This window comes from Erinaceus europaeus, chromosome 11 (genome assembly GCF_950295315.1).
Source record: "Erinaceus europaeus chromosome 11, mEriEur2.1, whole genome shotgun sequence".
Lineage (NCBI taxonomy): Eukaryota > Metazoa > Chordata > Mammalia > Eulipotyphla > Erinaceidae > Erinaceus > Erinaceus europaeus.
Genome location: NC_080172.1, coordinates 1,844,183 through 1,871,728, shown reverse-complemented (window position 1 = coordinate 1,871,728; position 27,546 = coordinate 1,844,183). Strand labels below are relative to the sequence as shown.

The window sequence follows — 27,546 nt, the reverse complement described above, 5'->3', positions numbered from 1 at the left end:
GAGGTGAGGCTCACGCCTTCTCCTTCTCTCTCCTTGGAATTGAAAAAGCAACAAGCCAGAAAATTGAGAATTGGGGACGACATCTATTTTACTGTTCTGCATGGTTTGATAGATATTCACTTTATAGAAAGAGGTTGCCCACTGAAAGCTTGTACCCCCTGTTAAGCCACCTAACCATGATATTCTAAAAACTAACTAGCCCTTTTGAGGGTTTTTAATTTTTTCTTCTTTTTACTGTCTTGAGGAGTTGAAATATTTATTACTTTGAGAGATATTTATTTATTGGATAAATTCAGAGAGAAACTGAGAGAGAAAGGAGAGATAAGTGGTAGAAACACCTGCAGCCCTGCTTCACCGCTCAAAAAGCTTCTCCCTTGCAGATGGGGACTGGAGGCATGAGCCCAGGTCTTGAACATTGTAACTTGTACACTCAACCAGGTGCACCACCACCCCATTCAAGGAAATAAGATCCTTAAAAAAAAATAAAATCCATGAATTGAGCCCCGGAAGTGGCGCACCTGGCTGAGTGCACATGCTACAACATGCAAGGTCCCCAGTTCAAGCCCCGGGTCCCCACCTGCAGGGGGAAAGCACCACAAATGGTGAAGCAGGGCTGCAGGTGTCTCTCTGTCTCTCTCCCTCTCTGTCTTCCCATTCCCTCTGGATTCTGACTGTCTCTATCCAATATATAAAGATAATGAAAAAAAATAAAGGAAAATTAAAGTAAAATGAAAAACAAGTAAAGGAAATTAATGAAAAAAATAAAGGATAATGAAAAAATCAAAATTAATTAAAAAAATTAAAATTAAATTTCTTTCTCTTTATCTCCTCCCACCTCCCCTCTCAATTTCTCTCTGTCCTATCATATAAAATAGAAATATTAAAAAAAAAAGGGGGGGGGAAATTTAAGGGAAACTTTTTTTAAAAATCCATGAATCATTGCACAGAGCAGTTCTTAAGTTGCTTTCTCTAAGGATCCAATTCTCTGAAAAATTACCAGTTAAGATGCCATGACTTGTCTTAGTTGTATTATCAGGGAAGGGTTGGGTGGTGTGGCACCAATGTCCCCCAGGGAGACTGAGAGGACTCCCTAGGAGTGAGGGTAATGTTCTCCCTCCTGCTGATGACTCAGTCACGGGTACTGCTTTCAGGAGCAGAGTTCACAGAGATTTGCTAAATGCTGCGAAAGGAGTGAGTAGAACAAGGGGCAAAAGTAGACAAGTCAAAGTCTGCCCTGAATGGCCCCTTAAGCCAAGTGCTTCTGGACAGGCAGGTTGCAAACAGATGGCCACGACTGACTGGGTGGCAGGGAAGGGAGAAAGCCCAGAGCCAGCTCTCTCCTGGAGAACCACTGACCACTGGGGCAGGGGGGCAGGGGAGCAGCGGTGCAGGGAAGTAGGGGAGCAGGAGGAGCAGGGGGAGCAGGGGGAGCAGGGGTGCAGGGGGAGCAGGGGAGCAGGGGTGCAGGGGAGCAGGGGGAGCAGGGGAGCAGGGCAGGGGGAACAGGGGGGCAGGGGGTGCAGGGGAGCAGGGCGGGGGGGGGGGAACAGGGGAGCAGGGCAGAGGGAGCAGGGGAAGCAGGGCAGAGGAAGCAGGGGAGGAGCTGGGGGGGTAGGGGGAGCAGGGGAAGCAGGGCAGGGGGAGCAGGGAAGCAGGGCAGGAGGAGCAGGGGAGCAGGGCAGGGGAGCAGGGGAAGCAGGGCAAGGGAAGCAGGGGAGGGGGGGCAGGGGGAGCAGGGGTGTTGGGAGAATTGCTTGGTGATCTATCTGGAGCTCATGGCAGCATCACATTCTAGAAAGCAAACTGTGGACTCTGAGGATTCCCTTCTTTGCCTGGAAGGCAGGAAGCAGCAAGCCGGCAAGGCTGGAGAGTTTGTTCACCCACCTGAACTTACTGGGTTTTTAAAAATATTTATTTATTCATTTATTCCCTTTTGTTGTCCTTGTTTTTTTTTTTTTTGTCGTGGTTATTATTGTTGTTGTTGGATAGGACAGAGAGAAATGGAGAGAGGAGGGGAAGACAGAGAGGGGAGAGAAAGACAGACACCTGCAGACCTGCTTCACTACCTGTGAGGTGACTCCCCTGCAGGTGGGGAGCCGGGGGCTCAAACCGGGATCCTTATGTGGGTCCTTGTGCTTTGCGCCACGTGTACTTAACCCGCTGCACTACCGCCTGCCTTCCAGCTTAGTGGGATCTTAGGCACAAGGCACACCAGGCTGGGATAGAGTGGGTGGGGGGTTGCCTCAGAGGTCCGCCACTCACTTTGGGGGGAGAGGGGTTTCAGGTAAACCTGGAGGCTGAACAGGTGTTGCATAAGGAGGAAGAGGAGAAAAGGGGTTATGGCTTCCCTTGCGGAAGACCGAGAGTGTCCAAGGAGGAGAGAGTCGGGTCTAGGTGATGCCAGGACGTGGGGTCATTTTCGTGAAGTTGATTCTCAAGACACCTGGAAATACTGTGGTGAGATCTGAATTCCAGCTGCTTTGTGGAAAGTGGGTTTTGAGGAGCCCCTGGAGCAAGGGCGGCTCACTGGACAGAGTGGCAGTGGGGAGGACACATCTGGGTGGGTGGATTCAAGGTAGACTCTGGGTGATTTAGAGATCAGCTGATGTGGAGCATGAGGGGATGCTGGGCTAGCTTCGCGGGCGGGAGAGAGAGCCGACCAGGGACTCATGGCTGAGTGGTACACAGTTCAGTCTTTATTCATGTGAAATGCAGCGCAATCTAAGCTATCTCTAACCACAATCCTGTCCTTATATATACTCGCCAAGTAGGGTGGAAACAGGATGTGAGGTAGAGAGGGTGGAGCGAAAAGTGACTGGTGGAAATCAGGGTGTACTAGGAGAGGGGGCGGAGCAAAAAGACATCATGAACCAGTGGGGATTAAACCAGTGCCCTGCAGGCAGGGCGGTGCTTAGTGAACAGTGGTTATGTAAATAGAATACAGGGTTAAGCAGGGGGGATTAAACCAATGAAACAGAAGGGGTTTTAAAAGCACAATTAGAAGCATACCAACAAGGGGACCAGCTGACTCCCTCCGAGTTAGGTTAGATGCCTCTGCTGTTTCCAGAACAGGTGTCCTGGGCAAGGAGCAGAACTCAGAGGAAAGGTGAGTGTTATTGCATGAAGACTGAGCTGCTTGTAAGGGTTCCAGGGGACAAGACTAAAGTGACTGCATGAAGCAGGTCCCTGGGGTGCGGGCAGTCTGTGCTGGGGTGTCTTTAAAACCTGGTGTGGCTGTAGGAAGGCATGTGGAGCCAGAGCAGAGGCCTAATCTTCCCGGGGAGAGATGGGAGGTGAACCAAGGTGATGTTGGGTCTGCGGCAAAGTTGAGGCGAGAGTCCCGTGTGAGGCGAGTGTGTGTGTCTGTGTGCTGGTGGACCGGCAGCTGCCAGGGGCCCACACTTAACCCGTTGCATTGAGCTAGTCCTCTAAGGCAGGTAGGACAGAAGGGTGGCTATGTTACTGATTCATTCATTCATTTGAGAGAGAGACGGAAGCTTCTTTCAGTGCAGGAGAACTGGGCGTGCACGTACACATAGGAAAACAGCATTTATCCAGGGGAGCTACTTGGACGACCCCAGAGTGGCTGCTGTTTTAAGTGGGGACAGAGAGAGCCTTGTACATATTTCTACAAATATGTGGACAGGATGGAGTAAGGTAAAAGGAGAGGCTGACCAAACAAGCTATCAAAGTGTCTGTACCCTGTCCCCACCACCACCCCACCCCACACACCCCCCAACTGAGGTCAAGAACAGTTGGACTGTGCTGACATTTTGATATCAGACTCATACACGATAGATAGAGCATCATCATCATCATCCTCTTGAAACAATATTTCAGAGCACAAGTGGTTGTGAAATTTGAGTTTTTACCTCAGAGACAGGCACACGTACTCATCAAGGGAAACACAGATGGGAACCGCAGAGCAGAGCTAAGTGTGGTCCCCCTAGTGACTCCGAGGCCCTGGTGCTGGCCGGCCCTCCTCCAGCTTCTGCTGCTGCACAAGCTTCCTGCCCTTTCTGCCTTGCTCTCCTGGCTGCTGGAGGAAGGGGCGTGTGCTCCGGCATCTCTCTGGGGGTTACTGTGAGGACTGTGCAGGTGTGCCTTGTGCCCAGCCCACGCCGAAACCTGGGAAGCTCCGTGTTCATGGTTATGTTGTGTCGTTTCCAGAATGTAGATTCTGTGAGACCCAGACGACTTTTAAAGACTCATTCAAGGTCATAGAACTAAACAGTGGCAACATCAACGCCAGGATCTTCTTTGCTGGACATATACACACATACACATACAACTCACACATACAACTCACACACACATATACACACGTACACACACACTCACACACACATACACACACGTACACTCACACACACACTCACACACACATACACACTCACTCACACACACTCACTCACTGGGGAGCCAGAGATGACCAGAACTGCCCCTGCGGCTACAGACAGACTATGACCCACATAGTCAACGACTGCCACCTCTCCAGATTCAAAGGAGGTCTCGAAACTTTACATCAGGCTCAACCTGACGCTGTTGACTGGCTACAGAAGAAGGGCAAACGCTAGAAGAAGACTCACACACACATACACACACACGTACACACACACACGTACACACACACACTCACACACACAACAAGGAAGATCAGGCCATGCTCAGAGTGTAGAGAAGGACATTGGATCAATCACCTCAACACTGAGGCTTGCAGATTCTTCCCGAGCAATTTGGAGACGCGTCTTGTGCTAATTTGCATTACTCTGCACGCCATTGTATATGCATTTCCATATGTTGGTACTTTTCCGAGTGAGCTCTAAAGTCAGACAACTCAATTCTATAAGATAAAGCACAGTTAATCTGAACTGAGCCAGCTGCCTCAGAACATAACGGACCAGAGTCCGGTGGGCTCAGTGAAGGTCTTGGGGAAAGGGTTGGGTCAGCACTTACTATTTTGAACAATGGAGGACGCCAGATACCTTTTGATAAGAAGCAGGTTGCACTTTAATATATTATGAAACATGATCTGCTGACTATAACAGGAAAAAAACATAGGGAAAGTGGAAGAAGACCAAAGGGAAAGTCAGCTTTATATAACGTGCCAGAAAATGAAGCTGAAGCAGGAACAGAAATACGCCTTATGGAGCCCAGTGAATCACAAGACACAGAGAGGTCAGAGAATAAAGGTGGGTCTTCTGCTGAACTCTGAAGATTTCTCTAATAGCTGTTTTTAAACTATTTATTTATTGTTGGCTAGAAACAGAAATTGAGAGGGCAGTGGGAGACAGGGAGAGAGACAGAGACACCTGCAGCCCTGCTCCACCACTCATGAAGCTTTACCCCTGCAGGTGGGGACCAGGGGCTCGAACCTGGATCCTTGCGCACTGTAATGTGTGCATCTATCCAGGTGTGCCACCGCCTAGCTGCTATTTTTTTAATCTTTATTTATTTGTTGGATAGATACAGCCAGAAAGAGAGAGGAAGGGGGGAGAGGGAGAGAGACAGACAGACACCTGCAGCCCTGCTTCCCCACTCGCAAAGCTTCCCCCTGCAGGTGGGGACCGGGGGCTTGAACCTGGGTCCTTGCTCACTGTAACGTGAGCTCAACCAGGTGCGCCACAACCCAGCCCCAGCTCTATGAAATTTTCAAAAGCACATAATACGAAGTACTGTCATGTGGGGGTCTAAAACTGATAAATTCTCCCTAATTTGGGGGGAAGTTAATTTTGGGGGAAGTACACCACACCATCTTCATAGACATTTCAGAAATCTGTAACTTCGCTCCGTTAGTGCAGTGGTTCTCCAAGTGTGCTCCCTGGGCCATCTGCGTCGCCGTTACCCTGGAGATGCAGCTCCTGGGACCACCCAGAGCCACCAAGTAGGAGCCTCTGCCCAGGGGCTCAGCAGCCTGTGGTGCCTGCAAGGCTGACAGCTGCCGTCTCCCCTCCTGCCTCTCCCCTCCTGCCTCTCCCCTCTTGAGGCCGCTGGCTTCACATGGCGCCCTTACCTCCAGCCAGCCAGTCCCTCAGCAAAGGGTGTCCTAGGATACCAGCCCCTTCCTTCCTTGGCCTTGAGGTCTAATGCTGGAAGGTGCTTTCTTTGCTTCTTTCGGTTCTTGTTTCGTTTTTATTGACAAGACCAGAGGATAAGAGAGGTACAATTCCACAAAACTCTCACCACCAGAACTCCCTATCCCATCCCTTCGCTCGAAAGTTTCCTGTTCTTTATCCCTCTGGGAGTATGGTCCTAGGGTCATTATGGGGAGCAGATGGTGGGAGTCTGGCTCCTGTAATTGTTCTCCACTGGACATGGGTGTTGGCAGGTGGATCCACACCCCCCAGCCTGTTTCTTTTCTTTTCTTTAATTTTTTTGAGATATTCGATCAATTTTCCCCTCTCATATTAATTAATGATTTATATGACTGCAAATTGGTAGTGTACATAAACACCATTCTCACCACCAAAAGACTGTCCCATCCCCCCCCCCTGCATGAAGCTGAACATCCACCCTCACCCTCCACCCAGGGTCTTTACTTTGGTTCCCTGCTCCAAATTCAGTCAGATTCTGCTTTGAGTTTCCCTTTCTGTTCTTCTTTCTCAACTTCTGTTGATGAGTGGGATCATCCCATACTCGTCTTTATCTTTCTGACTTAGCTCACTTCACATAATTCCTTCTAGCTCCGTCCAAGATGGGTCAGAGAAGGTGGGTTCATTGTTCTTAATAGCAGCCTGTTTCTTTTTTATTTTTTTATTTTTTAAAATAGTTACTTATTTATTTTCCCTTTTGTTACCCTTGTTGTTTTTCATTGTTGTAGTTATTATTGTTGTTGTTATTGATGTCGTTGTTGTTGGATAGGACAGAGAGAAATGAAGAGAGGAGGGGAAGACAGAGAGGGGGAGAGAAAGACAGACACCTGCAGACCTGCTTCACCACTCACGCAGCTTCCTCTCTGCAGGTGGGGACTGAGGGCTTGAACCTGGGACCTTGCGCCCTACAGAGTGCATCACTGCCTGCCCTGCCACCTTCTTCCTTTTAGAAACTCTTCTGTCAGTCCCTTACCAAATCAGCTGTGACTCCTGCCGAGTACACACTGAGCCTCAAGCACTCAAGTGTTGTTTATAGAGTGTCTAGAGTATAGCCGCGTCTCGCCATCTGCTGCTACCGGGGCACTTCATTTCTTGGATCCAAGTGTCAGTCTGTACCTCTTTCCGTCAAGTCGTGACCATCTGAAGTGAAATTCTGCCCAGATCTGTTTGGCTCCTGTTTCTTGCCGCTTTTCTATAGACCTCTGTGTCCCCTGCTGGTGTCCAGGCCAGAGGAATTAACAGTCAAGTATCCGTGTCAGCGGTCTTCCCTGGGGTTACTGAGGCTTCACTGCTCGGCGCTTTTCGACACTCTTGTGGGGCGACACAGGAGGGTGACTGGTCAGTCCTGCCCTTGTGTGCACTGACAAACCCTTTCTCTGGGGGCTTCCTGCAGGGCCTTGTTTGCTGACCAACCCTTGTATGCATTAGCTTGGAGTTTTGTTTTTTTGGTGGTGGTGGGGAACGTGAATGGATGAGGTTGGAGGTGACGCAGAGTTCGCTTTGGGTTTCTGAGTCGACAAAGAGGAGTCCAGAATTTTCCAGATAATAGAAGGTAAACACGGGCCTTAGCTGCCCCAGTACCCACCCACCCAAGCTTCAGAATTCTAGAGTTTTGTGCTCAAATCCACAAAGATTCAAGTTATTTAGGTTTACTGTCACGTATTTAATTTTTTTTTATTGCCAGCATAGTTATCACTGGTGCCTGCACAACAAATCCACTGCTCTTGGGGACCATTTTTTGCCTGTCTTTTCTTTCTTTTTACTGGACTCCAGGGTTGTCGGTTAAGCGCGGTGTCAGCACTATGAACCCACTGCTCTAGTGGTCATTTTTTCCCATTTTGTTGGGTAGGACATAGAGAAATTGCGAGAGGAGAGGAAGATAGAGAAACAACTGCAGACCTGCTTTACCGCTTGTGAAGCGACCCCCCTGCAGGTGGAGGGCCAGGAGCTTGAACCCAGATCCTTGTTTGGGGTCCTTGGGCTTCTTACTATGTGCAGTTAACCCAGTGCACCTACCACCCAGTGCAGTTTTTTTTCCTTTCCTATTTTCCTTCCTTTCTTTCTTTCTTTTTTATTCTATTTTTTTTACAACTCAGAGGGGAGGGGAGATAGAAACGGAGACAGACTTGCAGCATCTGCTTCACTGTTTGAAAAGCTTCTCTCCTACAAGCGGGGAGTGGGGGCTTGAACCTGGGTCGTTACACACAGTAACAAGTGCTTAACCAGGTGTGCCATCACCTGGCCCCTGCTATTCAGTTTTTGTATATGTAAAAGTTTATTCATACAAGATTCTTAAAATAATACAGTTAGATAGCATGCTCGCACAAAAGGGTTTTTTTTACATTATAAATGATTTAATAATGATTAACAAGATTGTAAGACCACAGGGGCATAATTCCACACAGTTCCCACCACCAGAGTTCCCTGTCCCATCCCCTCCATTGGGAGCTTCCCTGTTCTTTATCCCTCTGGGAGCATGGACCCAAATTCTTTATGGGGAGCAGAAGGTGGGAGTTCTGGCTTCTGTCATTGCTTCTCCGCTGGACATGGGTGTTGGCAGGTGGATCCACACCCCCAGCCTGTGTCTGTCTGTCCCTAGTGGGGCAGGGCTCTGGGGAGGGGAGGCTCCAGGACACATGGGTGAGGTTGTCTGCCCTGGGAAGTCAGGATGGAATCTTAGTAGTGGCTGCAACTTGCTGGCTGAAAGGTGGTAAGATATATAGCAGGACAAATTGTTTTAATAGACAGGAACCCAAAGGTGAGACGAGAGCAGATGAAACTAGGGGTCTTCGTGTGGGAAGAAGCTAGGAAGTCTATTTTAGGAATGTTCTGAGGAGTCCATGACTGTAGTCATTTTTGCCTGAGCCCAACAGCTAACATGCAGGTGGACTGAAAGTATTGTCTGGGAAGATGGTGTCAGAGTTGAGACTAGGACTACAAAGATGGATTAGGGCAGAGAGCAGCTCCCAAATCTGAGGAAAGTATGTAAATACCATGAACTGTTTACCCCAGCGATCTCATCTAGGGTATATATATATATATATATATATATATATATATATATATACACACATAGAAGAAGATTTTTAAAGACTCAGAACAAAGCAACGTAATAACAAGAACGCTTTTTAGCTGGAGCATGAAACGGGGCCTGTTACGTCACTCCCAACCCCTCTCCAGTCCTCCTCACACACACACACACCCTACTCCTCCCTTTCCCTGGATCAGCCTTAAAGCAGATGATTCGCAGTAAAACCCGAGCTTCCCAGCTCCAGGATGCCACCAAGCCTCTTAGATGTGATGCTCTCTTTCACCAGGACAATGGAACTTTTTATAATCTCAAGCAAATCTCTTACCTTTAAAACATATTCTAGCAAGAGGGAGAGAGAGACAGACAGACAAACCTCTTACTTATTTATTTATTTGCCTCCAGGGTTATGACTGGGGCTTGGTGCCTGCACCACAAATCCACTGCTCCTGGAGGCTATTTTTTCCCTTTTGTTGCTCTTGTTGTTTTATCATTGTTATGGTTATTATTGTCATTGTTGTATAGGACAGAGAGAAATAGAGAGGGGAGGGGAAGACAGAGAGGGGGAGAGAAAGACAGACACCTGCAGACCTGCTTCACCGCCTGGGAAGCGACTCCCCCTCAGGTGGGGAGCTGGGCGCTTGAACTGGGATCCGCCCTCCGGTCCTTGGGCTTTGTGGCGCCACCTGCGCATAACCCGCTGCGCTACCGCCCAGCCCCTAAACCTTTTATTTTTAAACATATTTTAGAGAAAGAAAAAGAGGGAAACCAGAGCCCTGCTCAGCTCTGGTTCATGGTGGTACGGAGACTGAATCCCGGATCTCAGAACCGCAGGCATAAAAGTCGTTTTGCCTAACCATTATGCTGTCTCCCCAGCCCTCAAGTAAATCTCTTAAATATTTCTAGCTCTGATTGTCCCTGCCCCTCTATTGCCTTGGGTTGGTTTTCTGATTTTGTGAAGGGGAAAACAGATGGGGTATCCCTTGGAAGGGAGGGTTTCTCAGCCATGCTCAGCTTTGTACGGTCGGCCTGTCTGCGCTTGGACAGGCTGGACCTGTTTCCAAAGCCCTTGCAAATCCTGGTGTTTCTGCTGGCTACTGACCACATCTGGACAATCCAGACTAGAGCAGCCTCTTCAGGCTGCAGCAGAGGGTGGGACTTTTTGCCCAGGACCAGGAAGAACACGGTAGCATCATTCCTATGCTTGCCAAAGTCCCTTTCTCCTTCCTTCTGCTCCTGTGTGGCACTGTGGCACTTGGAATACTTGCACTACTGGCTCTCCGCTCTGCTGCACACCCGTCCTTTCCACCTGAACACAACAAGGAGAAGTCCTCTCTGCCCGGTCTCTCTCCTGCTGGCGTTCGAGCAACTTCTCTGCCCTGCTCTCAGGCTGTAGGGTAGGCAGAGCCACAGAGACGTGGTATCAGCTGGGTCGGGGAGAAACATAAAGTGATTCAGAAGTTGGACACAAACTGAACTGTGGGTTTGTGTATGTTGGGGAGCAGGGGACTGACAGGATGAAATGGACATAGTAGAGCTGAAAGATGACTTGGCCAATGAGAGAGAGAAAGACACAGAGAGAGAGAGAGAGAGAGACAAGCCAGACAAAGGGTGAAGGAGAGGGAAGGAGAGAGAGATACACTCAGAAAGAAGAAACAGAAACTCAACACTTGGGCAAGAAAATCCATGAACTAGCCCATAGTAGGATCACAATGTCTGCTGGGGGATGGGAAGTCAATTAAAGAGGGAGAGGAAAAGTATAGATAATACAGATTTATTGATGAGGCCATCTCCTTTGCAGTAGTATAGTCAGAACTCAAAGGCATTGTGTGGAGTGAGACAGGCCAGAAAGAGAAAACCTACACCGAAAGATCTCACTTAGAGGTGGACCTTAAGAACAAAGAGCAGTCGGGGAAAATATCAGGTGAAACTTGGACTGGGGGTGGCGTGCGGCACCCAAGCAAAGGACTCTGGGGAAGGAGGAAAGGGGACAGGATGAAGGGATGCCAGGTCCTAGTGCGTCTCCTGGACAGACACCAGTACAGGGGAGATGAGAGGTTGGGTCTCTGTGTTAAAGTCTATAGTGTAAACCATTCTCAGTTAAATTTTAAAAGAAGAAGAAGAAGAATATGGGTTTATAGAAGACACAGTCCTCAAAGAAGTGAAAGCAGAAACGTGAACAGATATCTGTGTACCCGTGTCCACAGCAGCACTGTTCACAGTGACAGAAGGTCGAAGCCAGTGACCATCCACAGGTGAATGAGTGAGCACAGTGTCTGATGAATGTCCACCGGACGGTTTACCGTTTAGTCTTAAATGAAATTCTGACACACACTGCAAGAGGGAAGAGATCTGAAAGGGTTGTGTATGTTAAGTAAAATAAGCAAATCACAAAAGAAGAGATACTATATGATTCCTCTGATAGGAGGTTTTGAAAGTAGACAAGTTGATAGAAAGAGACATAATTATGGTTACCAAGATACGAGAGGCAGGGAGAAATGGAGTCTAGTGTTTATTTAGAAGTTGTTATTATTATTATTATTAGCAAGAGAACTGCTCAACTCTGGCTTATGATGGCACCGGGAATTGAACCTGGCACCGCAGAGCCTTGGCACAAAAGTCTTTTGCATAATTGTTGTGCTATTTCCCTGGCCCTAGAGGCTAATGTTTAGCAGGTCCAGAGTTCTAGTCGGGAAAGATGAAAAAAAGGAAACCTGCTGTGCTGGCAGGAAGACAGCATAATGGTTCTGCAAAGACACTGTCATGCCTGAGGCTCCGAGGTCCCAGGTTCAATCCCTCCTACCACCATAAACCAGAGCTGAGCAGTGCTCTGGGGAAAATAAAGCCACCCATGGATGGAGAAGGGCTCAGGTGTAGAGCCTCCTATTGGGATCCAGAGTGCAGTGGGGGGTAGCAGTGTGTGTGTGTGAGTGTGTGTGAGAGTGTGTGAGTGTGTGTGTGTGTGAGTGTGTGTGTGTGTGTGTGTGAGTGTGTGTGTGTGTGTGTATGTGTGTGTGAGAGTGTGTGAGTGTGTGTGAGTGTGTGTGTGAGTGTGTGTGAGTGTGTGAGTGTGTGTGAGTGAGTGTGAGTGTGTGTGAGTGAGTGTGAGTGTGTGTGTGTGTGTGTGTGTGTGTGTGAGTGTGTGTGTGTGTGAGTGTGTGTGAGTGTGTGTGTGTGTGTGTGAGTGTGTGTGTGAGTGTGTGTGTGTGTGTGTGTGAGTGTGTGTGAGTGTGTGTGAGTGAGTGTGTGTGTGAGTGTGTGAGTGTGTGTGAGTGTGTGTGAGTGTGTGTGAGTGAGTGTGAGTGAGTGTGTGTGTGAGTGTGAGTGTGTGTGTGTGTGTGTGAGTGAGTGTGTGTGTGAGTGTGTGTGTGAGTGTGTGTGAGTGTGTGTGTGTGAGTGTGAGTGAGTGTGTGTGAGTGTGTGTGAGTGTGTGTGAGTGAGTGTGTGTGTGAGTGAGTGTGTGTGTGTGAGTGTGTATGAGTGTGTGTGTGTGTGAGTGTGTGTGTGTGAGTGTGTGTGTGAGTGAGTGTGTGTGTGTGAGTGTGTGTGAGTGAGTGTGTGTGTGAGTGTGTGTGTGTGTAAGTGAGTGTGTGTGTGTGTGAGTGTGTGTGTGTGAGTGTGTGTGTGAGTGTGTGAGTGTGTGTGTGTGTGTGTGTGTGTGTGTGTGTGTGTGGTCTGTATATTAAGCACCACTTTTTTTTATATGGTCATCTTTCCAAAACACATCTTTGGAAAGCCACTCAGACAAATTGTTTTTCTCACTGACTGAGAATGAAGAGTGAGCCTTCTCTGTGATTGGTTTAGTTGCCTGGTGATTAGAACATTTGGGGGCTGCAGTCTCAAATGTTTTTTATGCCTTATTCTTCATAATCCTGAAATGGCTGCTACCACATTAACCATCATGTCTGACTTCTAGATAGAAAAGTTGGCCAAGGGAAATAAAAGAACAAAATCGCATGTGCCCCCCCCCCAAAAAAAGCCAGATTCCTGTGAAGAAGTTTCCCTTCCTGGGTACTCGTGATTCCTCTCACTGGCCTCACCTCTACAGTGGACTAAGGAAAAGGCTTCTGGAAGGCCAGCTTTCACTCCCACCAGTAGAGGGATTCTCTTTGTGAAGGCAAGAGGCTGAGCATCTGCAGGCAGCCAGCCAGCAGACTCCACCACAGTTGCATTTAGATGCTTGTCTACCGAGAATGCTTCTGAATTTCGTTCCTCTCATCTCTGGGCACTGATACTCAACCATTTCTGTGCTCATTCTAACTTTTTTCAAAATTCTTTATTATCTTTATTTATTGGATAGAGGCAGCCAGAAATTGAGAGGGAGGGAAGGAGAGACAGACAGACAGACAGACACTTGCAGCCCTGCTTCACCACTTGCAAAGCTTTCCCCCTGCTGGTGGGGACTGGGGGCTTGAACCTGGGTCCTTGCGCACTGTAACGTGTGCGCTCATCCAGATGCACCACCACCCGGCCCCTCAGTGATCATTGTATTAAAATTCATTTGAAAATTTGAAGACTCTGGTTTTCACTTTTGCATTCTGTACAGTTGGTGTAGAAGTTTGCTTGGGTGTTTTTGACCAAACAGTCTTTAACTTTCTTATGGTGGTAACATCACCTAAAAGTTCCATGTTGAGACCTGTTATCTTGGTTAAAATCATGGCAAGAATGTAGCAGATGCCAGATGGAAGGCTTCCTGGAGTCATTTCTAGGTGTGACTTTTGGTAAGATATTTTACATCTATTTCTGCTTTCGAAATTCCTATTTTGGTAGAACTTTCCCAAGCACTGCAGACCTTATTTGTTCCATACCTTTAACTTAAGTGTATGTTCCTAGGACTTAATTTTATGGTGTTCACAAACTCTCGGGATGATATATACATTTTAAACCAAATAGCACAGATTTCTAGCTAAAATGGTGAGTTCATGTTGGTGCATTGTAACGTGAGCTCAGCCAGGTGCTGCGCCATCCAGTCCTCCCCCTTGTCAACTCTGCAATTAAAAAAGAAGAAATGCACTAGTGTTTACTTGCCTTTTTGAAACATTTTTGAAATTTCTATTATCTTTATTTATTGGATAGAGACAGCCAGATACGGAGAGGGAAGGGGGAGATAGAGAGGGAGAGAGACAAAGAGACACTTGCAGCCCTGCTTCACCACTCATTGTCGGGGAAATTGAGAGGATGTGGTTGAGCTTGGCAGGGCTTGAACCTGAGGGGTGCGTCTATCCTGTTAGTGTCTCTCTCTACCGAGAGGTTGAGCAAGGAGGGACAGTAGTACCACAAAGGTGTACCTCCTCCTATCAGACTCCCTGCCTCATAAAGTGCCCCACATTCCTGATATTATGGCCATTAGATAAAAAGAAAGGGGGAGATGTTGGGCATTATGCCCTGCTCCATCATTGATACTGTGGTCTATTTCCATTATCATTGCTTTGCCTGAGACCCGCCCTGCCTGCAGGGTACTGGTTAATCCCACTGGTTAGAACCTTCGCAACAGTTGCTGTGGAAGCTTTCTACCTTCGAGCTCTTTTCTCCACCCCTCTCCTAGCCATTTCCTTTTCCCACTTGCCACTTCCAGTTAAAGATATATATATATATATATGCGTTGTCTCTGATCAGTAAAGGCATTGCGTTCCTGCTCCACCAGAGAAGAGTTCCTGGTCTCTTCTCTCTCGCCTGTGACACAACCCGACAACTCATGAAGCTTTCCCCCTGCAGGTAGGACCTGGGGGGGGGGGGGACTTGAACCCGGGTCCTTGCTCATAGTAGCATGTGCGCTTAACCAAGTGTGTCACCACCCAGCCTGCGAGTGTTTACTTTGATGAGGAAGGGAGACTCTTTTCCTTTTGAGACTCTAACCTTTGACTATTTAGGAGTGGTTTGTCTTTGGCCTGTAAGACTGACCCGGGTGAGTCGCTCCTGTTTCTCAGTTACTGTTCACCTGCTCCAAGCCTCCTCATATTTCGCTTCTGTTGTCTCCCCTGGAGAACCATGAGTGTGTAAGGTCGGCTACGGGAGAGACTTGCCCTTCTGCCTCGGCTCCTTTGCACGACTCTTGAGGTGTCGTCTGCGAGAATGTTGGGGAATACACCTCTGCTGACTCATCCTCCCACTAAGATTCTCTCTCTCTCTCTCCCTCTCTCTCCTCTTTCTCTCTCTCTCCTCTCCTCTCCTCTCCTCTCCTCTCCTCTCCTCTCCTCTCCTCACTTCTCTCTCTCTCTCTCCTCTCCTCTCCTCTCCTTTCTTCTTCTTCTCTCTCTTTCCTCTCCTTCCCCTTCTTCTTCTTCTTCTTCTTCTTCTTCTTCTTCTTCTTCTTCTTCTTCTTCTTCTTCTTCTTCTTCTTCTTCTTCTTCTTCTTATCTCTCCTCTCCTTTCTTCTTCTTCTTCTTGTTCTTCTTCTCTCTCCTCTCCTTTCTCCTCCTCCTCCTCCTCCTCCTCCTCCTCCTTCTTCTTCTTCTTCTTCTTCTTCTTCTTCTCTCTCTCTCTCTCTCTCTCTCTCTCTCTGCTTTTGGTGGTGAGTGAGTCATCAAGGAAAGAACCAGTGGCTATGGCAAAGGGAGCTTGGTTTATTTATCCGGATCAGGAAAAGTCTGTAACAAACTCATCTCTGTATTGCTGTTCACAAATGATGACCCTCTAGAAAGAAAATGGTAACCTGACATTTTTAACCAAACTCTTCAAATTGTATTTTTCTTAAAATCTTTTTTTTACATTTTTAAAATTATCTTTATTTGTTGGATAGAGACAGCCAGAAATGGAGAGGAAGGGGGAGGTAGAGAGGGAGAGAGACAAAAACATCTGCAGCCCTGCTTCACCACTCACAAAGCTTTCCTCTTGCAGGTGGGGACCGAGGGGCTTGAACCTGGGTCCTTGCTGTGTCCTTGAGCTTACTTCTGTGTGCAGGTAACTAGGGGCCACACTGCCCAGCCCCTTCCTTATGGCTACCTCCCACTGCAGTCAGAAACGTGAAAGTCAAATCATTTCCTTAATATTACATCACATTATCCAGTGGATTCTTTTCTCAACTCTCTCTTTGCCTCTGTCTCTGTCTCTCGCTCCTAGAAAATGAATGTGCGGGAGGAAACACACACACACACACATATGAGATTTTAAGTCAGCCTTAACAGAGAGGGGAAAGAGGTGTCCTCCTGTGGGGTGACCTCTTCCACCAGTAGGGTCACTGGACCCCTCTAAGCCCCGGGGGGGGGATTCCCCTAATTCCCTTTTGAGACAAGAAAGTTGATCTTTGGAGATGAAATAGCTCTGCGGCCCTACAGGCACTCCGTGTTTCTGCAGGGATCCAAGGCCAGGTCGTAGGCACCTGGAGCCCACATCCTGTTCTGCATTGCCAAGTGCCCTTGTGTTATTGGAGAGAACTGCAGGTGTGGAGCAGGGAGTGAGACGGGGAGTGGGGTGGAGGGGGCCCTAAGGTGGCCTCCAGTTTTGCACCTCCCCCAAGGTGCGACACTGGATGTGGGCCTCTTATTTTTTGGCACCTGAGTGAAACCACACTCTACTTTTCACCGGAATCTCAGTCCTGTTCCCCCTTCCTCCCCTGGGAAAGGGAACGTGTGTTGCTCTTGTGTTTTGGAACTGCTGACTCACTGTAGACCTCACTGTAGAGCTGCTAATGGCTGTGCCATTTAGCCCCAAACGCAATTAGAGCCACTTAGCAGTTTCCTTTAAGGCTGTAAATAGCGCCTGATAGAGCTCCAAACAGCAACCTGCTGGGTTGTGACTGACTGATGCCAGGGGACCTCCTTCAGGCCACTTCCTCTGATCATCACTGGGAGTGCTGGCCTTTGTGGCAGTGAACAGTGAACCCCACGGGGGGGGGGGGGGGGGGGGGGGGTCCTAGTACTCAAGGCAGAAGGAAGTGGGGGAAATAACCCTTCTCTCAAGGAGGGGAAATTATTTGTAGTGGAATTATTTTATTTAATTATATATTTATTTGTTATGGCATAGAGACAGAAATTAAGAGGGTAGGAGGAAGTAGAGAGGGAGAGAGACTCCTGCAGCCCTACTTCTCCACTTGTGAAGCTTTCCCCCTGCAGGTGGGGACCAGGGGGCTCAAATCTGGGTCCTTGTGTACTGTAATATGTGCACTCAAGCAGATGCACCAGCACCTGGCTCCCTTGTAATATGATTCTTTTTTAAAATTTTTATTTATAAAAAGGAAACTGACAAAACCAGAGGATAAGAGGGGTGCAACTCCACACAATTCCCACCACCAAAACTCTGTACCCCACCGCCTCCCCTGATAGCTTTCCTATTCTTTATCCCTCTGGGAGCATGGACCCAGGGTCATTGTGGGATGCAGAAGGTGGAAGGTCTGGCTTCTGTAATTGCTTCCCCACTGAACATGGGTGTTGACAGGTGGATCCATACTCCCAGCCTGCCTCTCTCTTTCCCTAGTGGGGCAGGGCTCTGGGGAAGCAGAGCTCCAGGACATATTGGTGGGGTCGTCTGTCCAGGGAATTCTAGTTGGCATCATGCTAGCATCTGGAACCTGGTGGCTAAAAGACAGTTAACATATCAAGTCACACAAATTGTTGACTAATCATGAACCTAAAGGAATGAATATTGCAGATGAAGAGTTGGGGGAGGGGTCTCTGTTTTGTAGAGAGCTAGTAGGCCTATTTTAGTTATATTCCAAAGGGCCCATGACTATACTAGTTTGTTCCTGAGCCTGAAATCTGATATGCAGGTGGACCCAAGTTATTATCTGGGGAGATGATGTCATGGATGGAAAAGGGACAGAAAGCTGGATCAGGGAAGAGAGTAGCTCCCTAATATGGGAAAGGGGTATAAATATTACTGTAAACCCCATGGATTTGATGTGATCTGGGCCCATATTCAGCTTAGGAGCCTGTGTGACCTCTGCATCCCTGTAGGTCTGAGCTCACATTCTGTGGTCATGAGTAGGAACATTCCAAGCTGCCCCAGTATCAGGACCCATCTTCCTCAGGTGTAGCACAGAGTATGTTGTCCAGCCTCCCTTTGGAGGATGGAACATTCTCTACTATTGTTGATCGAGGTTGAGGGCAAGGTCCTATGGGGGCCCACAAAGGGGTCTATTGTGTTGTTCCTGTAATAGGATTCTAAGAGTGCTTCTTCCGCACAAGTCTAAAAGAGAGAAAGAGCCAGGGTGGGATGTTTACTGTTGGTCTCCTGGACACCGTGGCCCTGTTAGCCTGCCCCTGTTAGCCTGCCCCTCCTGGCACATTGGGGCCACAGGGTTCCCCAGTGTCACAGTGAGCGGGCAGCTGGCCCACCTCGACCTGCTCTGATGGCTGGCCCCAGGAAACACTCTGGGGTGTTGTTGCACCAGGGAAGTCTGCCTGTGGCTGGGAACTCTCAGCCTTAGGCTACTCAGTAAGCTGGGTGAGGCCAACACTCTGGTTCCTTTTCACTCCTAACTTGGGCAGGGGGAGGGGGTGGCAGGTAAAGAGGCTGTGCTTTGGGACACAGGGTCCTGTGAGAGGGCCGCCGGTCCCCCCCCCTCCCCCCCCCGCAGATGAGGGAGCTCCCCACATCTGCTGATGCCTGGGGTGGGAGCAGGAGAAGAAAGCAGGCTGCCTCCGCTGATGGACTCCCTTGTCTCCTTTACAAATCTGCTGGCATGCGGCGCTGGGAAAGCGGGATTCAGAACTGGTGCCCTGGGCTTTCTCCTGGTGTGTCTCCCTCTCCCTTCCCGGGGAGCCTTGGCCTTGCCTCTCTGGGCACGCAGCCAGGGCCTCCTGGCTGAGCTCAGACATCCCAGGCACCGGCGGCCAGGGAGTGTGTGTTGAGGCATTGTCAGGGGCAGGGGGAGCAGGGTGCAGAGGAGGGCCTGGGTATGGCTGACAGGCTGAAGCTGCCAATGGCCGGTGGTAAGGGGGCATCAGAAACGTCGTGCTGACTCAGGAAGACGGTGTAAACCAGAGGCGTTTACAAATGGGGGCCGGGCGGCAGCACACCCAGTTCAGCACACATATTACTAAGCTCAAGGACCCAGGTTCAAGCCCCCACTCCCCACCTGCAGGGGGAACACTTCAGAAGTAGTGAAGCCAGTCTGTAAGTATCTAAGTCTCTCCCTCCCTCCCTCCCTCCTCCCCTCTCAGTTTCTCTGTCCTAATAAAAAAAATAAATTAAAATAAATAAATAGAATTTTTAAAAGTCTTGGGTGACGACGGGCATTGGCACACCGGGTTAAGTGCATATAGTTCAAAGCACAAGGATCTGGGTTCGAGCCCCCCATCTGCAGAGAGACTACACAAGAGGTGAAGCAGGTCTGAAGGTGTCTCTTTTCCTCTCTGCCTCTCTATCTCCCCCTCCTCTCTCAAATTCTATCTTATCCAAAAAAAAGTCTTCTAGGAGCAGTGGAGGAAAGAATGAAACAAATAAAACGAAATGCTTGGTTTGTTTGATGGTTTTGCATCAAAACTCTTGCACCAGGGGAAGCATTAGAGATTATGAGATCATTAGAGATTATGTGGAATGGCAAAGTGAAAAGACAGAGAGAGAGGAAAGCAAAATTTTACTTTGGAAACAGCTCACTCAGCAATTCGTATAAGCCAGCTGTCTCCTGGAGTCCGTGGCTTCGGAGGGTAGTTTTCCTTTCCTTCTTCCGAGCTCAACAGGTTGCTTGGCCTGGGACTGACTGACCACTTCTAGGCTTTATTTTATCCCAAGGTCTGACTTTGAATCTATGGTGAGGAGGCTCTAGTGTTGTTGTGTGTGTTGCCTGGTGTGTCAGACGGAGGCCAGTTTCCCAGGCTTGGAACTGGCGGCAGGAGCCTCGGCCTAGAGCCTGAGTGAGTGGGACGCTGTTGCATTTGCTTGGTAGCAACAAAGAGCTCTGGGGCAAGACAGGAGACCAGAGCGATGCTGGGGACGGAGGCAGCAAAGATGTCGTCTGCCGGGCCGCTGGTCTCAACACACCGGCAGGCGTGAGGGGGAGGGAGGGTGACTGTTGGGGTCCCTGAGACCGGTGAGAGAGAAGACGAAGTAGAGGTGAAGATGTCAGATTCACTTTGGGGACTAGTTAAAGTTGACAACCTGAGGAGTGTCCACACAGTGTGGGCAGGATGTTTCCCTTAAAATCTGGGGTAGGAGGCAGTGGTGTTCAGAAGGGTTTTACTGGAGACAGAATCCAAAGAGCTCCAGAGAGTGTCTGTGAGCCGGTCAGAGAGCTGACAGCAGGGCCCTGGGGAAAGTTCCAAGAGACTCTGAGGTGTGGCCAGGGAAGATAGCAGTGGTGTCACAGTTACTTCTTTTCCCCCCTAGGAGAGAGAGAGGAGAGAGAGAGGGAGAGGGAGAAGAAAGGAGGAGGAGGAAGAAGAGGAGGGAGAGAAATTGAGGGGGAATGGGGGAGCTAAGAGGGGAAGAAAGACAGACAGACAGAGAGAGAAGCTGACAGAGTGAGGGAGAGAGAGAGACCTGAAGCACTCCCTCGGTGCTTATAGAGCTTGAACCTGGGTCCTTGTGTGTTCTACCACCCAGCCCAGTCAAAATGGTTTCTTTTCTTCTTGGTATTTATTTTATTAGTAACTTATTATGACTTACAAAATTATGAGATAACAAGGGTATGATTTTGTACCATCCCCACCACCAGAGTTCTGTGTCCCCATTCTCTCCATTGGAAACCACAGCAGTGGGGGCCGGGTGGGAGTGCAGCAGGTTAAGCTCTCATGGCGCAAAGCTCAAGGACCAGCATAAGAATCCCGGTTCGAACCCCCGGCTCCCCACCTGCAGGGGAGTCGCTTCACAGGCGGTGAAGCAGGTCTGCAGGTGTCTGTCTTTCTCTCCCCCCCTCTTTGTCTTCCCCTCCTCTCTCCGTTTCTCTCTGTCCTATCCAACAACAACAATAGCAATAACAACAACAATGAAAAACAATAAGGGCAACAAAAGGGGAAAGATAGCCTCCCAGCAATAACCCTGGAGACAAAAGAAAGAAAGAGAGAAAGAAAGAAAGAAAGAAAGAAAGAAAGAAAGAAAGAAAGAGAAAATAAAAGAAAGAAGCCTCAGTAGTTCTCCTCAGATCACAGATGTGGGTTGACGACTGTCTGTCTATTTATATATATTTGGTTTTTTTTCCCCCTATGGTCCCATCTTCTCTTCATTTCCAAATCATACCTACACCTATTACTACACCTATTACTACACCTATTACTACACCTATTACTACACCCATTACTACACCCATTACTACACCCATTACTACACCCATTACTACACCCATTACTACACCCATTACTACACCCATTACTACACCCATTACTACACCCATTACTACACCTATTACTACTCCTATTACTACTCCTATTACTACACCTATTACTTCCCTCCTTTTTCCTCTTCTCTCTCTGGGTCCTGATGGAGCTGGAATTCAGAGCCCTCTGGGCATCTTCCCCATCATTTTGTTTCTTAAAGGAGAATGATTCAGGGGAAGATGAAAGAAGGTCTACGTTCCAAGGTCTTTGCAGTTGATTTACACAGAAGAAATCTCACAAAATAAAGCAGCCTCGAGCTTCTTGCTAATTCTGAGAAGGCCGTGTACAGTGAATATGTCCTTATTTAAGGGTCACTGACATGTGCTAGGATGTTGCCTATTGATATATTCAGGCCTCACAGCTTCTTAGTGCTTCAGCCTCTTTGCAGCCTCCTCAGAAGCTCAGGCTTTTGCCTGTGGCCCCGTCTGGGGGTAGTGAGTCCTCCCTGTACCCCTTTTCCTGCCGCTGCCACAGTAAGCACTTCTGTGCCCACACTCCCCCTCCACTCCCGGCCCCTGGCTAGCTTGCTTTGATCTGAAAGGGACAAGATGTCATTTTCCACTTCCAGTCCTTGGAAAGGCAAGGGCACCCAGTGCTGAGTCCTCCTTTCACCTCAGTCCTCCCCCACTTCACCGGGCAAAGCAGCTGCATCCCCCCCCCCCCCCCCCCCCCGTGCTGTGTCTACACAGTATGCTGAAAATAAGAGCAGGGTAGGTGGCCCAGATCCAGCATGCTGCCTGTTTTGGCAAATAAAGTTTTACTGGAACCCATCCACATCCACTCATTTACACAGTGTCTGGGCTCCTTTCCCACTGTAGAGCTGAGTCGTTGGGCCAGAGGGAGCTAACATCTGCCAGCATGTGCTTTTTGCATGTAGACGCCCGTCTGACCACCTGTGAGCACACTGCATGTTTGTTGTGAAGCCTGTTTCTGTCTACTTCACAGTATATGTCGGAGATGACTCCTCACGGGTACATGCAGGCGCACTGCAGGCTGTTTCCCAGGATGAGAAGATCACTGATCAATGCTCCGCGAAAGCATATTTGTAGACTTTCAGCCTGAGCAGAGTAGCGATGCGGAGAACCTTCCTGTGCACAGATCCCAGCGTCCTTGTGGACACTGTATTCTTCTCTCTATATTTTCACCACCCGGCTTCTCTAACTGGCGTTGAGTGTCTGCTCTTGATAGCCGCTTTTATCTTGTTCTGATGCAGAGGGAGAGACAGATTGTAGGAGAGACACCTAGACACTGCTCCCTGCTTGTAAAGCTTTGCCCTGCAGATACCATCCTCACATACAGCGATTGTTTGCACTCTGCTGTGAGTGACCTGGCCCCTTGGTGGAGATCACGACACCAAAACCTGATGCAGTGTGGTGGGGACTGGGGCTCAAACCTGGGTTGCTCAGAGGCAGAGCAGCATGCTATCAAAGTGAGCCATCTTGCTAGGCCCTGGTGGGTACTTACAAAAAAAAAAAAATTACTAGTGATTAAATAATGATGAACAAGACTGTAAGATCACAGAGGTACAATTCCACACAGTTCCCACCACCAGAGTTCTGTGTCCCATTGGAAGCTTCCCTGTTCTTTATCCCTCTGGGAGTCTGAACCCAAACTCTTTATGGGGAGCAGAAGTGGGAGTTCTGGCTTCTGTAACTGCTGCTCTGAAGCTAATAGTTACCCCCAAAGTACTCGCCCCAACACTCTCTTTTTTTCTCTCTCTCAATGAAAATTAGGTTCTGGAGGTGGGCGGTAGCACAGACGGTTAAACCCACATGGCACAAAGCAGAAGGACCATAAGGATACTGGTTCAAGCCCCCGGATCCCCACCGGCAGGGGAGTCGCTTCACAGGCGGTGAAGCAGGTCTGCAGGTGTCTGTCTTTCTCTCCCCCTCTCTGTCTTCCCCTCCTCTCTCCATTTCTCTCTGTCCTGTCCAACAACAGCAATAACAACAGTAACAAGGGCAACAAAATGGGGGGAGGGGGATGGCCTCCAGGAGCAGTGGATTCATAGTGCAGGCACCCAGTGATAACCCTGGAGGCAACAAAAAGGAAAGAAAGAGAGAAAGAAAGAAAGAAAGAAAAAGAAATTTAGGTTCTTTCAATTTTAAGGGCTAAATAGCTAATTCCTGAGAAGAGGACTAACAAAGTTTAAAAAAACTTAGGAAAGTATGCAGACCTAGTAAATGTGTCTCACCTACAGAAAATTTCACTGTCTCTGATACCATCTACAGCTCTGTTGGGTATCTGCTCAGTGCTCTGATTTCTGAAGGTGTCTGCAGGTTGCTATAATACAAATGCCACAGAACTGGTAGCTTATCAACAACAGAAATGTTTTCCTCACACATCCACAGGCCGGGAAATCCAAGAACAAAGCACTGTCAGGTTCGGCGTCTGCTGGGGGCCCTGGACGTGAATCTTGTGTCCTGGCAGGAAAGAAGAGAGGTTGAGAGCACGTAGCTATTCGCGAGGGCTCCGACCTCATAACCTAGTCACCTGTCGCACTGTAGTAGCACCTTCACACTGGGGATTTGGGTGCAACCTAAGCTTTGGGGGTGGCGGTAGGGACAGGCGGCGGCACACCTGGCTGATTTGCACGTTACCAAGAGTAGTGGGCAAACCAACAGTCGATAGCAGTAGGGTGTCTTGGGCTTTCTCTGTCTGACTTCCGTCCTAGACATACTTGGGAGCTGAAGGTTGACTCAGGATTGGGTGTTCCTTTTGGCCTCACAGGGGCTCTTTGCAGCTCCAAGGACTTCTAGATGACACCCAAAGCTCTGGACCCCTGACCAGATGCCAGTAATCCCTCTTCCAATATGCTAAACAGAAGTGCAGGCGATGTAAGTGATCGAGTAACCTTACCTGAGGACTTTACTGTTGTTAAGGTTCGGAAGCTCCAGCAGGCCGGGCTAGCATCGCGGCAGTAGACAGAGACAGAGACTCAGGGACACACGGCTGGGCTGAGAAGCTGCAGTTTAATCTTTATTCACGAGCAGCCAAATCACCACACCATGCGCTTCCCCATCATTCTCCCTCTGAGGCTGCTGCTGGGACTCTGGACGTCCTTAGCATAGGGGGCGGGGAGAAAGAGGGGCATGAAACTAGCAAGGGCCAAACCAATTCTCTCAGAGGTCGGGGGAAGGGGCCAAACCAACACAAAGAATGCCCACACTTTACATTTGCTTTCCGTTCTACTTGGTAGCCCAAAGTTAGGGATAGTTAACAGAGAATGCCACAAAATGCCATCCATCCTTTGGGGTGGGCCCCAGCATTCTCTCTGGCATGTGTTGTGGGTACCCAGAGCATTGTGGTTGAACCGAACTTGGTTTTCTCAACATTTAAGCTGAATTCCTTCTTTCTCCTCTAACAGAATGAAGACATTCAAATGCTGTCTTAAATACTCCTTACAAAAGAAAGTTTTCGTCCTGTTTTTAACCCTGTGGCTGTTCTCCTTGTTGAAGCTTTTAAACGTGGGGAAGATCTTCTTTCCCGAAAGAGACATTTACTTAGTGGAATACTCTCTGAGTACCTCCGCCTTTGTAAGAAACAGGTATACCCACGTTAAAAATGATGCTGGCTATGACATTAACTGTTCAGCTATTCACGAACAGGAGCCACTGGAAATTGGCAAGAGTCTGGAAATCAGAAGAAAAGAAATCATCGACTTGGATGATGATGATGTTACGGCAATGACCAGTGACTGCAAGATCTATCAGACCCTCAGAAGTTACCATCAAAAGCTTGTTTCAAGGGAGGAGAAACGCTTCCCGATAGCCTACTCATTGGTGGTCCACAAAGACGCAATTATGGTTGAACGACTGATCCATACTATATACAACCAACACAACATTTACTGCATCCATTATGATCGGAAGTCACCGGATACCTTCAAGGTGGCCATGAACAATCTAGCTAAGTGCTTCTCTAATATTTTCATTGCTTCCAAATTAGAGACTGTGCAATATGCTCATATTTCCAGGCTCCAAGCTGATCTGAACTGCCTGTCAGACCTTCTCAGGTCTTCAGTTCAGTGGAAATATGTCATCAACCTCTGCGGGCAAGATTTTCCCTTGAAGTCCAACTCTCAATTGGTATCAGAGTTGAAAAAACTCAACGGAACAAATATGTTGGAGACAGTGAGACCCCCTCACAGTAAAGTGGAAAGATTCACTTACCACCACGAGCTCAAGCAGGTACCTTATGAATACATGAGTTTACCAGTAAGGACAAACATCTCCAAGGAACCCCCACCTCATAACATTGAGATGTTTGTGGGCAGTGCTTACTTTGTGTTAAGTCGGGCCTTTGTGAGCTATGTTCTCAACAGCTCCGTTGCTCAAGACTTTTTCATCTGGTCTAAAGATACGTATTCACCTGATGAGCATTTTTGGGCTACCTTAACTCGGGTGCCAGGAGTGCCTGGGGAGATTCCTAGGTCAGCCCAGGATGTTTCCGACCTACAGAGCAAGACCCGCCTTGTCAAATGGAACTATCACGAAGGCCTTTTCTACCCGAGTTGTACGGGCTCTCACCTCCGCAGCGTGTGCATCTATGGAGCGGCTGAACTAAGGTGGCTGATCAAAGACGGACACTGGTTCGCTAATAAGTTTGATTCTAAGGTGGACCCTGTCTTGATTAAATGCTTGACAGAAAAGCTGGAAGAACAACAGAGAGAGTGGATGACCTTGTCTTCAGGGAAAAAAAATCACGGCTGAAAGTCCCACACTCCTACTGCTGTCGTCAATTCGTCACGAAGATAAGGTGTCTAGTAAAAGCAGTTAGTAGGGAGGTACCATCCAAACTTAACCTTCTTGTTGTTTGAAGGGTCCCCAGATCCCATACTTTGGGCAGAAATCAGTCTAGATATTTTTTTATGCTTTTTTTGCTCGTCAACTCACTGAGTTCAATCCGAGGTCTTGAAATGTCTAGCCGGTCATCAAGGTTTATTGAGTTTCAGCTGTCCTCCAGGCATTTCTTAAGAAATGTGTGGGACTTCAGTTCACGTTGTAACGAGGTGGACAATACCTTCAAGGAGCCATGGCTCACCACAAGCACACAGCAACTTTAACTTTTAAAAAAATTATCTTTATTTATTTGTTGGATAGAGACTGTTAAAAATCGAGAGGGCAGGAGTCAGGTGGTAGCGCAGAGGGTTAAACGCAGGTGGTGCAAAGCGCAAGGACCAGTGAAGGATCCTGGTTTGAGCCCCCGGTTCCCCACCTGCAGGGGAGTCACTTCTTCACAGGCGGTGAAGCAGGTCTGCAGGTGTCTGTCTTTCCCCCTCTCTGTCTTCCCCGCCTCTCTCCATTTCTGTCTGTCCTATCCAACAACAATGACATCAACAATAACTACAACAATAAAACAACAAGGGCAACAAAAGGGAATAAATAAATATTTTTAAAAATGGAAAAAAATGAGAGGGCAGGGAGAGGTAGAGAGTCAGAGAGACACCTGCAGCCGTGCATCACCACTTGCAAAGCTTTTCCCCTGCAGGTGGGGACTGGGGGCTGGGGGCTCAAACCTGTGTCCTTGAGCGCTTTAACATGTGCGTTCAACCAGGTGCACCACCCGGCCCCTGGTAACTTTAACTTGAAATTCTCCAGATAACTATCAAGATTCTCTTGCAGAAATTCTGGAGTACTGAAGGCTGGTAACCATATAACTTGCCCATTTTAGGATAGTATTGGAGAACCATACCCAGCCCTCCACAGGTCTCTTAACTCGGCTTAACTTCACCATGAGAACCCTAGAAGGGGCTACTACCTCAGACGAGCTCAAGGAGTTGCCAAAGCCCAGCTCACCTTTGGGTGTGCCACCCGCTCAGCACTAGAGACGCATGGGGTGTGGTTGGTGTGGAGACGCGGACGGGGAGGCCGAGGAGTAGGAGCAGGAGACGCGGTGTCTGAGGAGGAGGACTTTTTATGTCACTGGAGCCTCGCTGCTCTGGGCCAACTTTTTTTGTTTGAACTTTTTTTGTTTGTTTGTTTGGTTTTTTTCAGATAGAAAGAGTGAAGGAGGGAGAGAGGGAAAGACACCACATCACAAAGGCTTCCTCCAGCGCAGGGGCCGGGCTCAGCCCCCCGTCATCCACATGGCAAAGCAGATACTGGAGAGAATGACTTCTGTGCCACACTGCATACGAAGTCCAGAGTGACTGGTCTTGTCCTTCCTCTCCTCT

General features: G+C 48.6%; 2 protein-coding genes across 3 annotated transcripts in view; one reads left to right on the top strand and one right to left on the bottom strand.

Moving 5' to 3' along the window:
- The window catches only part of POLK (DNA polymerase kappa), a 358,361-nt gene that overhangs the window by 319,574 nt on the left and 11,241 nt on the right, over nucleotides 1-27,546 (bottom strand). The window lies entirely within an intron of this gene.
- The window catches only part of GCNT4 (glucosaminyl (N-acetyl) transferase 4), a 33,402-nt gene that overhangs the window by 2,486 nt on the left and 3,370 nt on the right, over nucleotides 1-27,546 (top strand). Inside the window, exons 1-2 of one of the 2 annotated variants that reach the window (XM_007518919.3) lie at nucleotides 19,107-19,173; nucleotides 24,739-26,129. In XM_007518919.3, coding sequence (XP_007518981.1) covers nucleotides 24,740-26,083 — 1,344 coding nt within the window. In that variant the 5' untranslated portion in view covers nucleotides 19,107-19,173; nucleotide 24,739 and the 3' untranslated portion in view covers nucleotides 26,084-26,129. Of the gene's footprint in view, nucleotides 1-19,106; nucleotides 19,174-24,738; nucleotides 27,541-27,546 lie in introns of those variants that run through there. The other variant, XM_060201058.1, reaches the window with a different exon arrangement.